Raw genomic sequence first — 12,592 nt, 5'->3', positions numbered from 1 at the left:
TGTTGCTTTAAATTATTTTAAAGCCCAGCTGTAATTCTGAAAACCAATTTATATAATGAAGGCCTTCCTAATGTAGTGAGCATCGTTTTGTCTTGGTGATACTCTTTGAATCAACAGTGTGCTGTTTTGTGCCTGTTTGTAAAAAAGTATTTGTACTTCGTTACTTGACACCTCTGCTGATCGCTCCCCTTACATTTAACTCTAGTTTTGATTCAGGTCAAATCTGAATCAGAAATGTTTTTAAATGTATTCAAATAACAGAATTTAAAGCTGTCTGATGGAGGGTGTGATCTCCTCTACAGTCATAGTTGAAGTAACAGCAAGTTATTGACTTAAGCTGATAAAGTTTGTTCTGGGAATTCTGCAAAAACCTTAGTACATGATATTGCCATTATGTGGGGATTGGTGGCCTAGTGGTTAGGGCATAGAGCTTGGAATTCTGAGTTCGAGCCCCACTCCCACAGACTGCAACTCTGGCTCTCTGAGCAAAGACCCTTAACCACACACTGCTCCCCAGGCACCCCATGATGTCAGCCCACTGCTGCCCAAGGGGATGGGTTAAATGCAGAGGTAAATTTCTCCAGTATGAGATCAATAAAGTTCAATTATTATTATTATTATTTAAGAACTTTTAATTACAATAAACACCATTATGGACAAACTGAACATCCTCTTCAAAAAGCTAAGCTAATGGATAATGGTTAATTTATGAACTAGTCTGACAAAACAGCTTAGGTGCCATTAGGTCTTAATTAAATTATACTTTTAATAGGAAATACTTAGAGCTGTTATAAAGTATCTTAAGAATATAAGTTTATACAATAAGATTTAAAATATGTAGGCAAAAAAATAATAGAGAAGGATGAATGGAAAAAAATAAAAATATATATATATATATATATATCTCAAGTAATCATCACATTGAAATGGCTCCTGCTACAGACTCCGGTATAGTAGGTGGCGGTATGCACCTAAAAGTCAATGTTACAATCTGCCAATAAACAAAAAGAAGACTTGAATTGTTCACCATTTCTGTTGTGTCCAAAAATCACAAGCATAAGTTTTATTTGCAAATTAAATTATTCATACAAACATTTCTTTTATCACTAGAACCCAAGCATTCAGTCAAGTGCTCGTTGGAAATTGGCTTTACGCATGCAACATTTTTCAGTTTTTTCCCCCAAGATTTTGCTGATCTTTTTAAATAAATCATGGCCTTAAGAGTTGTGTATAGAATATAAAAATATATATATTTTTATAGTTCTAAATTAACCTAGACACATCTACATGATGTGAAATCTGGTCCATATGTTGAGGCTTCCCTCCACCTTCTGAGATTTTGGACTTTCTAGGTTCTAATATCAGGGCCAAATCCTGAGGGATGATGTATTCATTGTTCACCGTTTATCATTTCATTTGTCTGTTTTTCTCACTTATTACCAACTATAGGTCTGTGCTCTTAAGATCTAAGGAGTTTCTCAGGTAAAGAGAGACTTTGGCTCAAGGATGGTCCAATTCCGAGAAAAGAATGAAGTGGAGGGTTCATCATGGGGGGAAGCTAAAAAATGACTTACCTTCTGTAGAAATCTAGTCCGTTTTCTTGAAGTAAACAGTTTCTGGTCCCAACTCTAAAGGTTTCTCAGAGCTATTCATTCACATCGACCTACTGCCAATCTTTAGTAACCTCTGCATAGGAGGCAACATGATGCTGTAGCACATTTCCTCACTAAAACCCAAGTAGCAATTATCTGGAGTGGAACATTCCTGAACATGCAAGGCTGTTCTTTATGGTAACAACTGCAAACAAGAGCATAGCTAAAACACTTTCACTTGCCTTGTAATAATTAGCCTGCTTATTTGGTTCATGATAATTTCAGCTGGACTGCAGCTATGCTTATGAGTATACACAATAAAGGTTCTTGCAATTAACAGTGAAAGAAAAAGTCAACCTGACCCGCTTAGAATAGGTTTTGTAACGGGCTTTAAAATGTATTATAGAATCTATCAGGCCGACCATCACAAATGGAAAAACAAAAGGACGACACTTTAGGTTCCCTTTTATTCTTAAAATTTTATGTACAAGTGTGACTGATTTCATTTTTAAATGTACATTCAATATAGAAAGTTTATATACGTAATATTACATTGAACATTTCACAAATTGCACTAGTCTTTCACATAAGATTCAAAATCAGAGTCAAAGTCATTCGTCATGTCTGCAGAAGCTCATTTCCTGTAGTTACTTTAGTTTTGATGTTTTTACTTAAATAATCTAGTGCTTTTTGCATTCTGGGGAGAGTTGCTTAAAACGTGGGAGACAAGGAAGAATAGAGCACTAAGAGAGAGAAGTATGAGGAAGATCGAAGGAACAAAAGGCTGCTTATGAGGAGCTGGACAAGCAAAATCAGAAAGGTCCATATTAGTTTGGGAGGTTTTCTTCTGGGGTTGATGACAGAAAGTAATTACATTTTTTGTTTTCTTACTTCTGGTGTCATTTTTTTTCTAGTCCAAGTCAGAATACTGTGATGATTTTGCAAAAGGTGAATAGGTCAAGTGCACAAATGAGGCAAAATATCCCAAGATGAGGTGCAGGTTCTGGGATCTGACGATCAAGTAAAGACTGAAAGGAAACTAATTCCCCAATAATAAGACTTGGTCTTCCTGCATCTTTCTCATGAAGAAAAAAAAATCTAGAGTAAAAAATATATCCATACAAAAAGTAAACCTTCTTCTGTCTAAGTAGCACAATGAAAAAAAAAAAGTTCATTTGTTAAAATAAAGCAAATTGTAAAGTTTTCAGTGTCATCAGGAGAAGGAGAGTGATGCTGCAGGATGTGTGGCGGAGAACTTGGCGATGGTCAGTGATCCCCCCTCCCCTCTTCCCTCGGTCTTCCCTCTCCCATCCCTTCTGATGTTCGGGGAGCTGAACGTCCCCCTCTCTGAGCCGCAGGGCAGTCTGGGAGCCTTAGCCTGACTGTCAGTGGGTCCTTCAGCCTTGGTCTCCGCTATCGTTGTCTACAGGGGGTGGGACGCTGGGCAATACTGTCGAACCAGTTCCTGCTGTGAGGTAACCTGCAACTCCTGGACCTGCAAGTCACAAGAACAGCGGAGTTAGACTGTGGAGAAGATATCCAAGATGTCCACATAGAGCTTTTCCTCATACTTTGATCAAAATGGTACCAAGACGTAAATAATAAAAAGTGAGAAACTAACCCACTGATCTCTGGTGGAGCCGTTTAAGGCTGTTTGTCACAGAGAAGCTGTGAAACTTTTTATTTTCGGGAATCACATCATGCAGCTTAAGTGTTGACATCCCTTCAACTTCATTGCATTTAGTAGCATTGAAACCACAAGCAGTATATTTACAGTTATTTTACTGATACAAAGTTTGTGCATTTTTCTCTCTAAAACATCTCAGGCAAACCTGCTGGAGAGCATCTGGAAACCAGAGGGATATTTCATAAAATGCGCTCAGAAAAGTCAGACTTAGACGCCTGATTCTGACTCTACACGTCACCTAAAGGACGCCTTGCTTGCTTCATCGTGACTGAATCAAGACGGATTGAACTAACGAGTGTCGTTGCTTATATAAGCAGACCAAGCAGTGGTTGGCAGTGTTCACTGAGAAAACATGGAGAAGCCTGAAAGCTAACCGTACTTCGATGCCATCAGTTCAGAAACTTAAAGGAGAAAAGGAAATTTAAATTAAAATCCTTAAAAATAAGGGAAGGGAATGCCAGATTTCTGAGAAATTAAATGCATAATAGTCACCTTTTTTATCACATTATTTTTGATGATATTTTTAAATTAAATGGTATTTTTCAATCAGTATCAATTTTGACAACATTTTAAGTTTTAGGCTTAGTTGTTTTGACAGAAATGTTAATAATCTTAGTAAACATTTAGCTAAATACTTTTATCAAAGTTAAATCTAATTGCAGTCTGGAAATCAGCCCTAGTTTTAATCATAAACCACTTTTAATTAAGAAGTAGTCAAAAATCCAAATGAAATCCAAAAAAATTTAACTTCTTACCCAAATTTAACTTTGACAGTTATTCAAAATGCTAGCTCTATTTGATTATGAAACAACAAACAGATTCTGCTCCAGAAATCTGGACAAGATTTTTTGCTTTCCACCAGTGGAAGCAAATCTTTAAAAAATAAAATCCTGCTAATCTTTTTACTTCTTGGTCATCTGTCATAAAATAAAACGATATCAACAAACAACCAAATCACTCAACGTATCAGATAGAGTAATTGTATTTAATTTGTGAGAGGCTTAAAATGAAATAAAATTAAAAACTTTGCTGCTAACAAAATCTTTTTATGCAGGAAACCATGAAATGAGGGTACAGTTTATTTAAAAATAACCTAAAAGGACACCATTTCTTTTTTTCTAAATGTTTTTTAGGCCTATTACTTTAACATCAGTCTAACCAATCCCCAAGATGCGCAGCGGATTTTTTCGGGAAGATTTTTCCTGCATTTATATCAAAAGAAATGACAGCGAAAGCAAATGTTACACAAGTCTCAATTTAAACAAAAGAGAATAATGTACAAATCAAAGAAGAAACATTAACAACGGATAAAAATGGAGGGAGCAGCAGTGCATGGGATAGCTGTATTGTTATTGATTAAAGGCCTGAACACACTGGCTGCGCACCACTTTTTAATCCCTGATCCAATTTTTTTTCATGTCACACTGACTGCGTACAGAGAGTTAGACTAGGCAGGATGGGCAGATTTTTTTTACTTCTGTCTCTGTGCCACACAAATTAAAACAATTTCCCCCATTTGACTTGGACAGATTATGAAAAGCTATTAATAAACACCGCCGCATTCTTTTAAGCAAAGCCAGTCTTTGCAGCGCCTCAAACGAGATCAGATAGAAAATGTTCATATGCCCATACAGGGTTCCTACAACATAAGGCAAGTTAAATTCAAGACTTTTTTGTCCCTTGAAATTAAACTTTAAGACCAACTTATCAATAAACACAAGTAAACCTGGTTGCGACAAATTTAACCTGATGCTTACTTTAACATAAACCATTACTTTGTAGCCCAGCAGAAATTCGTACAATTTTGAAAAACTTTCCACATAGGAACAAAGCTAAAAACACACTAATGGCAAATAGATTTTAACAACAAATTTGTTTTGTTTGTATTGATCCCTAGTCCATAATATCTCTGCTTTCTTTGGAGGCGTCCTGCCAAACATTATCCAGAGATTTGGTGCTACTGGTGCTTTTTTTTAACGTCAGAGATGCTGAAGAGGCTTTGCAGAGACAAGGGTGGAACAAAATTGAGAAATAGCTGCTGCTTCTCTGTAACTCGGTTTTGGCGCTTTGTTTTTTTTACTCTTCACATGTCTGACTCCACAGCTTTGATCCGAACCTGCTGAGCTTGAATGACTTCTTGCTCAAAATACGCCATTCCTCATATATATTCCCTGGTACTGTTTTTATCCATGCAGGAAACTCTTGGCTGGATAGACAATTTTCATTCAATTTACACTTCCCCACGTTGTCCAGATAAAAAGCATCGCCCCAAGGTCTGTCTGCATCATCGTTTTTATTGGTTCTACTGTTAGGATGGCACTAATAATGGTTACAGATAAGCCGTTCGGGAAATGTCAAAAAAGTATTGTTAATTATTTACATTTTTGATATTGATTACAAAATCAAATCCTATTTATGACTTGGTGAAAATTTGAAAGACTGATTTAGACATTTTGATACAATTCTTTCTTTTTTTTATATTGAAATTATTCAATGCCTTTTAAGACTTTTTAAGGATCCGCAGGAACCCTGCTATAGTAAAAAAAAAAAAAGAGATCTACGTCCAAAGAAAAGAAAAAAGACAATAAATGCCGTGGGATGGTTCAAATGCTGACTGTGGCAGTGAGAGGTGAGTCTCAGAGAGATCTGGAAGTTTATTTACAAATCTTTCTTTCTTTTATAAAGAGGTGAGAGATATACGCCACACAGAGTTTATTTTGCATTTTCCCCCAAAGAGGATGTGTTTTATTTTGTAACTGCATCTCTCTTCCTGTCAGAGCCATGAAATGGCTGCTGAATTGCTGCGTAGTCCAACTAAAATACACCAGGGGTCTATCTCAGGTGGACCTATACAGCCCCCTTGCGTAAAATCGTCTCGGCTGTGATCATCCCCATTGACTTTCAATGAGTGCTAAACGCCACAACCTTGTCCGACATTATCTTCTATTGGATTAGATGCAAAATCAGATTCGGTGTGTTCTAGCCTTCATGTGGATAAAGAAAAAAAAAAGCTAACATTGACGCGAAATATTGACCATTGGCTGGCAAATGCATTTGTCCATGTTTACTAGTTAACCAGCTGATTAAATATGTTCAGCTAAAAGCCAGAAGTCTAAGTATTAAACTAAAAATATAGGAGACGTAAAGTGAGTGTAACACAGTTATGCCTAGCTTTACTTGGACGGACAGTCTTCATTCACAAGCTGACATTACTTGAATGATTTTTTTCAACACAAACTTTCCGTTTTCAGGTTCGATCACCAGATAACAGAAAACATTTCAGTGAATCAAATTCTACAGCAGTATATACATTTTATGCCACTGTGGGATGAAGAGATGGGAATGGAAAATGACAAAGATGGAGGGAAGAAGGGAAGGATAATTATGACAGTAAATGCCAGGCGAGAGTCTACCTGCATGAAAGCAAGAAAGAGGAGGGCTGTGAAGGCCCAACTCTGGAGTCTAGAGCCCTCCTCGCAGAGGGCTGCTGGTGGCCAGGAGAGAAGGAGTGGAAACGCCTGAGGAGGAAACGTAGAGGACAAAGAGGAAAAGGAAGCGCAGAGCCGGGAAGTTACAGGAGTTTGGACAGAATAAAGGATTGCTTGGAGGAATCAGCCAAGTGTTTTTTAGGTTAAAGCAAAGCATTAGGTCTTAAAAGCTCAGAGAGGCTTAGATGTTTAGTATTTTGCAAAGGGTTGCTTGTTAACAATGTTAAGAGTTGAGGGAAAAAAACAAAACAAGGCTTTACCTGTCAGGTAGCCTGCAGTCTGAGTCTCCGAGATGAAAAGATCATGTTTCTGGTCTTTGAAGGCACTCCATACTGAGGACCTCCCAAGAATTTCATTCACCTATGAAGCAGCAAAAAAAGGAAGTTTTTATTTGAAAGCAATAACTGTTATATGATTCCATGAGTTTTTAAATGTAATACCTGCTCTCCGTACTGCAGACTGCGAGTCATGGACTTGAGAGCTTTAACTATCTGGGCTTTAGTAGCAGAAGGGTTTTCTAACGTCTCTAAGCCGATGCCTTCCAGCAGCTTCAGGAGGTATGGAACCAGCTCCACTCTCAGAGCCTATGGATCGGTTAGGAGGAGTTTTATTCCAGCCAAAAACAGCGGGCAAGCTGAAGAAACACCCAGAGCTTACCTGAGCTACCAGCTCCGTCTGCTCTTTCTGAAACATCCGGTTGAGAGCTTCACACGCCAGCCCGGCCATATCTGCTCGAGATTTCATCCCGGCCATCAGCGGGCCAATCGTCTCCAAAGATGCCATGGAGCGTACACACAGCTGCACGCCATGTGGCCAAAACCAGAACAGAAAGTTAGTTTATCACGCACTTCCTGCACTTTTTTATTGACAAGTTTCAGCTCTGCAAATACTGGACAGATATTTGAGGTTGGATCAGTTTTTTTTTTTAGTCTGAACATCATATTGAAAAACCCCTTTACTAAATGAAATATTTGGTTTTTAAGCACATTTTCAGGTTGCAAACCATTTTCTTTTTAACAAACTAGCTGTGAACACTGATGGGAAGAGAGATAATGGATGGAATAATAACAAAAAAAATGGATTGTACGAAAGTATGAAAGACAATGAGAGCAAATAATCTCTGGCATATATAAATATTTTATCAGATTAGACAACATCTAAAGCTGATAATTCAATTCCACAAATGCCCATAATGTTATGTCTGCTAATCTTTCAGCACAGCTTAAATAACGCGTGTCAGTGTCTAACCTCGTTGTCTGACAGGACGTGGATGAGGCGGATGGAGCTCTTAGGCACAGCGTTGTTTTTGTGGTTTAGTGCTGCCAGGATGCGAGGCAGGTGGCCCAGAGGGGGAACCTGGTCAGCTAGATGGGTCTGGGTGCTGAACAGGCATACAGCTGCTGTGGTAACGGTCTCCAGGCTCTCACCCTGCAGGGGACAAGATCTGTCAGGAGGACGATCTAAGGTCTAATTTAGCTTGGTACGCTGTGGTGCTCACGTTGGGGTTGTTCTTCTCCAGCAGCTCACTCAGGGTTTCCAGCAGCGACACCAGAAAATCCCGAGGCTTTCTCAGAACCCAGCCGGGCTGAGCGATGAAGATGCGCAGGAAGACTCCTCCAACCTCAAGCTCGCCCTGTCCAGCTCCATACGCCACAGTGAAGTCATCTGGCAACTGAACACAGACAGAAAAAAATGAATTAATTCACAATGCAGACTCAAACATTCATTCAACAGCACCTTTTACTCACTTTCCAGTTCACATCAGGATTATCCTTCTGCTGTTTAAAGTGCCTGATTAAGAAAAAAAAATAAAAAGATTTAATGTACATTTTTCAACTCATCCTTCAGTTTAAACCACAAACCAAGCCCCCCATCAGACACATACTCCAGCATCATCTCCCGTACTGTGGTGGACACTTTCTCTCTGGAGGTATCGTTCCAGATGAGCTCTGGGTTTTCATGCGTTCCCTCGAATATCTGAACCGCCGCCTCAGCGTTGTCTCGCATGGCGTCCATGAAAACTCCAGGGAGGAAACGCATCAGTGTCAAACGCACCTAAAAGAGAGACAAAAATATATCCAGGGAATTAAAAAAATTCTGAGCCTGAACGTTTTCAACACACACAAATATACATTGTATATATATATATATATATATATATATATATATATATATACATGCATACATACATAGGCGTGTGTGGGTGTATTTTCAAGCCATGCCAGAAGGGTGTGGGGTCATGGGATCAGAGATTGCATGAATGATTGAGGACTAAATTTGACTCCAATACCAAAAAAAAATCCAATACCAAAAACGGCCAGAAGACGGTAAAAGTGCATCTATATCTAGTGTGAATGAGAGGTCGTGTTTGGCGAGGAAAGCAGAAACGCTCATCTTTACTATTGACGCTGGTACATCAGCTGTTGCCGTAGCCCCCGGCAAACATGTAGTGTGTGGGCCCGCACAAACAGCAGGGTCTAACTAATGTTTGCGTAGCACCCTTTTGCTGCTGGATGCGTAAATAAGCGTTCCTGGAGCACAGCGTGCAGAAGCAAGCGCCTGGTTCACCTAACTTCCTGCACCAGCTGCTAAATGTCTCCTCCAGCCATGCCTAGCGGCATTTATTTTTGAGACCTTTAGCTATGGTCGTGACATCTTCCACGGAGTTCATGAATTGCATCGTGCCCACTCAATGCAATTCCGTCTCTCTATCGTCCTTCTCTCCAAACACAAAGTTTCATTTATTTATTTTTTGACTTTTTGCACGTCTCTCCATTGAATGAAGCCGTAAACGGTGCAAGGTGACGTTCCGTGTAGAACTTCAGCACTGCACCACAATCTATCTGGCGACTTGAGCAAGAAACGAGAGGAGGTACACGCTTTCCTAAGACCCGCCCCCTTCCTCTTCTGATTGTCTAATACTGTTAGTTTCAGAGTACTCTTGTGCCACCATTGGCTGAAAAACGCAAAAGGTATTTTGAATGTCTTTTTTCATTTATTTGCCGTCAATTTATTTTCGAGTTATTTTTTTTACCCATGGGCTATCGCTACGCGCCAGAAATTCGACTTCGAGCCGGAATACTTTAATCCGTGCATATCGCAGCTCGACTGAGCGAGGATGTGAATGTAGGGTAGAACCTCTAGTGTAGTTATTACTATGTGCTCAGGCTGACCTTTGGTCCAACCAGCTTGTCTGAGGTCATCTTGGAGAAAAGCTCTGCTGTCTGGGTGCGGACCTGGGGGTGTGTGCAGTTACAGAAGAGATCCAGCAAATAGATCAGAGCACCTGTGTGAGACAAAGATCAACAAACACACCAGTTAAAATATAATTTAGATGGAGTTTTTGGATTTGTTTGTTTTTTTATTTTCTTTTTTTTTTTTTAGAGAAATTGACATCTTACTAACCTTTGGCCATAGCTTCTTTGACTATCTTTGTGTTGGAAGTTAGAGCATGGAGGGTTTCCAGCACCATCTGTCTGCCTAAAGTAAGCAGCAACAACAATGTCAGTCCATAAACGCATTACTGAAATGATGAAAAACAAAACCATGACGGGGAGTTGAGTATGATCGCATCTTCTTACTGGAGGGAAGTGAATGCAGCAGCAATAACAGGTTGGACAAAACCAGGGACTCTGCAATGTTGCTCACACATTCCTGGTTTGATGTCACCGTGTTCACAACCTGAACAAAAAGAAAACAAATAACAGCGGTAAATATCGGTTTTAACAGCAATATTAACATCTGATGTAAACGTTCAAATCGGTGCATCTCCAATTGAAATGTAAGCATTAATAGGAAGTAGAATTATTCATTATTACCTCCAAAACGAGCTGTTGTACTCTGCCAGCGCCATGAACCCGCAACAAAGAGAAGAGCAGCTTGAAATGGCCGATGCACTCCGACTCCGACCCTGAAAGGACAGAGAGGCGCTTTAGGACAGAGTGAGAGAATCCACTGACCTGGCATTCATCTGATATCTCACCAGGGTTGTTCTTAATGACGTTGCGGAGCGCCTCTAACGCCATCTCAGCAAAGCGGAGCCTCTCAACATGCTGCTGGGACTCAACCTTGTTGCTCTGACTCATGGCCAGCAGCGTGTGGAGGTACTGAGCCTGAGAGCCGACGTAGTCCAGAAGGCTGGCAGCAAACACTTTGGGGTACTAAACAGAAAGGGAGGTTAGGCGCATTTCTCAGTTATCAAATACGGCTTGGCTCGGCTACAATGCTCACCTCTAGAGGGAAAGTGGGTTGCTCGTTGTAAACCCGCACAAAGATCTCCCCGACGATCAGTTCTTTGTTGTGATCACTGAACAAGAAATCTGCACCAAAGCTTTTATCGTTTTCTCCCTGCGATGAAACCAGAGCTGTGGTCAATCACTGCACTTTACACCTCATCAAGTCACCAATCAGGAGGCTTCATTCTTACTCGCTTGATGTTTCCCTCCTGTTGACCCTCCAGGAACTCCAGCAGCTCGGCTCGAGTCCCGTTGTTCCAGATCAGGTAGGGATTCTCTGAGTTACTATTTAGCAGCTTCAGGACCTAAAAACCAAAACCAGCCGCTTATTTTTAGTTTTGAAAATTGATCACATTTAAAATACCTTCTAAGGCTTTTAAACTGACCTCAGCTGGAGACCCTGTTCCCAGCTTCCTTGAGATGTACGGTGTGAGCATCGAAGCTAAGCTCTTCCGGATGGTGGGGTTTTCCGGAGGGGTGCCTTCCACACCGTTGGTCTGTGCAATGGGATTGCTGGCATCGGGGGCGTTTGGAGTCTGAGTGTAGCCCCCCAGCCGGCTGAGGGCCACCAAGCTGAGCTTGGCCAAGCTGTTAGCCACCTCCTGCTGGTTGGTGTCCTGGTTAGCCTGCACGCCACTCTCCTCTAGAGTGTAGTCATAGTTGAACAGATAGACCAGAAGATGCCAAAGCACACCAGCGTGATACAGATGGGTTTGTAGGAAGTAATCAACAGCGAAGGAGCTAACGCACTGGACTGCTAGGGCAGCTGTCTTTGGGAGGCACTGAAAGCAGAAGAGGGGCGCAGCAAAAGATTAGGCACATGTTAGTGGTCATCTTCACTCAGGTATGATGTTTTAATGAGCAGTTTACAAACACAAATCAGCACAATAAAACCTCAAACATATCACAGCACAATGACTGTAAAAGTAAATGTTTCCATGGTGAAAACTGCACATTTCAATACAATAAATTGATAGAGGGATTTATTCAAACATTATGTCAAACTTTAGAAAAATGTGTTAAATTGTAAAAAGTGATGCAATTATAGGCAAAAATAGTTAGTTTATAGTTATAAAGTTGTAATGAGGTGCTTATTCTGTGTTAACTTATCATAAAAAAAGTATTTTGTCAAATGTGATAGAACTATCTAAATTAAGATGCTTCAACACTAAATAAAAAAATATTATCATGTGATTGCTTATATATATATATATAATATGATATATACATATATATATTTCTATCCCTCCATAGAGTTAACATGCAGCAGGACAACAACAACCATGCAGGATGTGCACCTTTCCATAGAACAGAATATGACAGAGGTCCCGGATGATGTTCGGCAGCTCGATGATCTTCTCTCTACATTCCTCGAACTGGGCTGCCACACTGTAGCATTTGCAGATGTGCCCGCACACCTGGAAAACCGGAGATAAAGAAAACACCTCAAAACAGGCAAACATCTGACAAAAACATATGAGCATAAGGGCTCCTACACAGTTTTATGTGTGATTTCTACACTTGGAAAGACGGCAATATTAAACCAGAGTTCAAAGATATCAACTTAAACAGTTGAAATCCAGAGTTTTT

At 40.0% G+C, this 12,592-nt stretch overlaps 1 protein-coding gene across 6 annotated transcripts in view; it reads right to left on the bottom strand.

Moving 5' to 3' along the window:
* Window positions 1-2,046: 2,046 nt before the first annotated feature.
* The window catches only part of dnajc13 (DnaJ heat shock protein family (Hsp40) member C13), a 47,763-nt gene continuing 37,217 nt past the window's right edge, over window positions 2,047-12,592 (bottom strand). For 5 of the 6 annotated variants that reach the window (XR_001481872.1, XR_001481873.1, XR_001481874.1 and 2 more), the window contains 11 exons: window positions 12,301-12,420; window positions 11,389-11,784; window positions 11,194-11,307; window positions 10,998-11,114; window positions 10,750-10,927; window positions 10,586-10,677; window positions 10,349-10,448; window positions 10,173-10,247; window positions 9,941-10,053; window positions 8,516-8,822; window positions 8,297-8,439 (listed from right to left, as the gene is read on the bottom strand). Coding sequence is in view for 1 of the 6 variants with exons in the window: in XM_015395820.1 (XP_015251306.1) it covers window positions 2,990-3,087; window positions 7,028-7,127; window positions 7,208-7,351; window positions 7,425-7,565; window positions 8,016-8,195; window positions 8,266-8,439; window positions 8,516-8,558; window positions 8,653-8,822; window positions 9,941-10,053; window positions 10,173-10,247; window positions 10,349-10,448; window positions 10,586-10,677; window positions 10,750-10,927; window positions 10,998-11,114; window positions 11,194-11,307; window positions 11,389-11,784; window positions 12,301-12,420 (2,355 nt within the window). In the remaining 5 variants the exon portion in view is untranslated. Of the gene's footprint in view, window positions 3,088-7,027; window positions 7,128-7,207; window positions 7,352-7,424; window positions 7,566-8,015; window positions 8,196-8,265; window positions 8,440-8,515; window positions 8,823-9,940; window positions 10,054-10,172; window positions 10,248-10,348; window positions 10,449-10,585; window positions 10,678-10,749; window positions 10,928-10,997; window positions 11,115-11,193; window positions 11,308-11,388; window positions 11,785-12,300; window positions 12,421-12,592 lie in introns of those variants that run through there. The other variant, XM_015395820.1, reaches the window with a different exon arrangement.

Source organism: Cyprinodon variegatus, unplaced genomic scaffold (genome assembly GCF_000732505.1).
Source record: "Cyprinodon variegatus isolate N-32 unplaced genomic scaffold, C_variegatus-1.0 Scaffold762, whole genome shotgun sequence".
In the NCBI taxonomy this organism is placed as follows: Eukaryota; Metazoa; Chordata; class Actinopteri; order Cyprinodontiformes; family Cyprinodontidae; genus Cyprinodon; species Cyprinodon variegatus.
The sequence above is the reverse complement of the archived record's forward strand: the minus strand, read 5'-3'. Positions and strand labels throughout refer to the sequence as shown.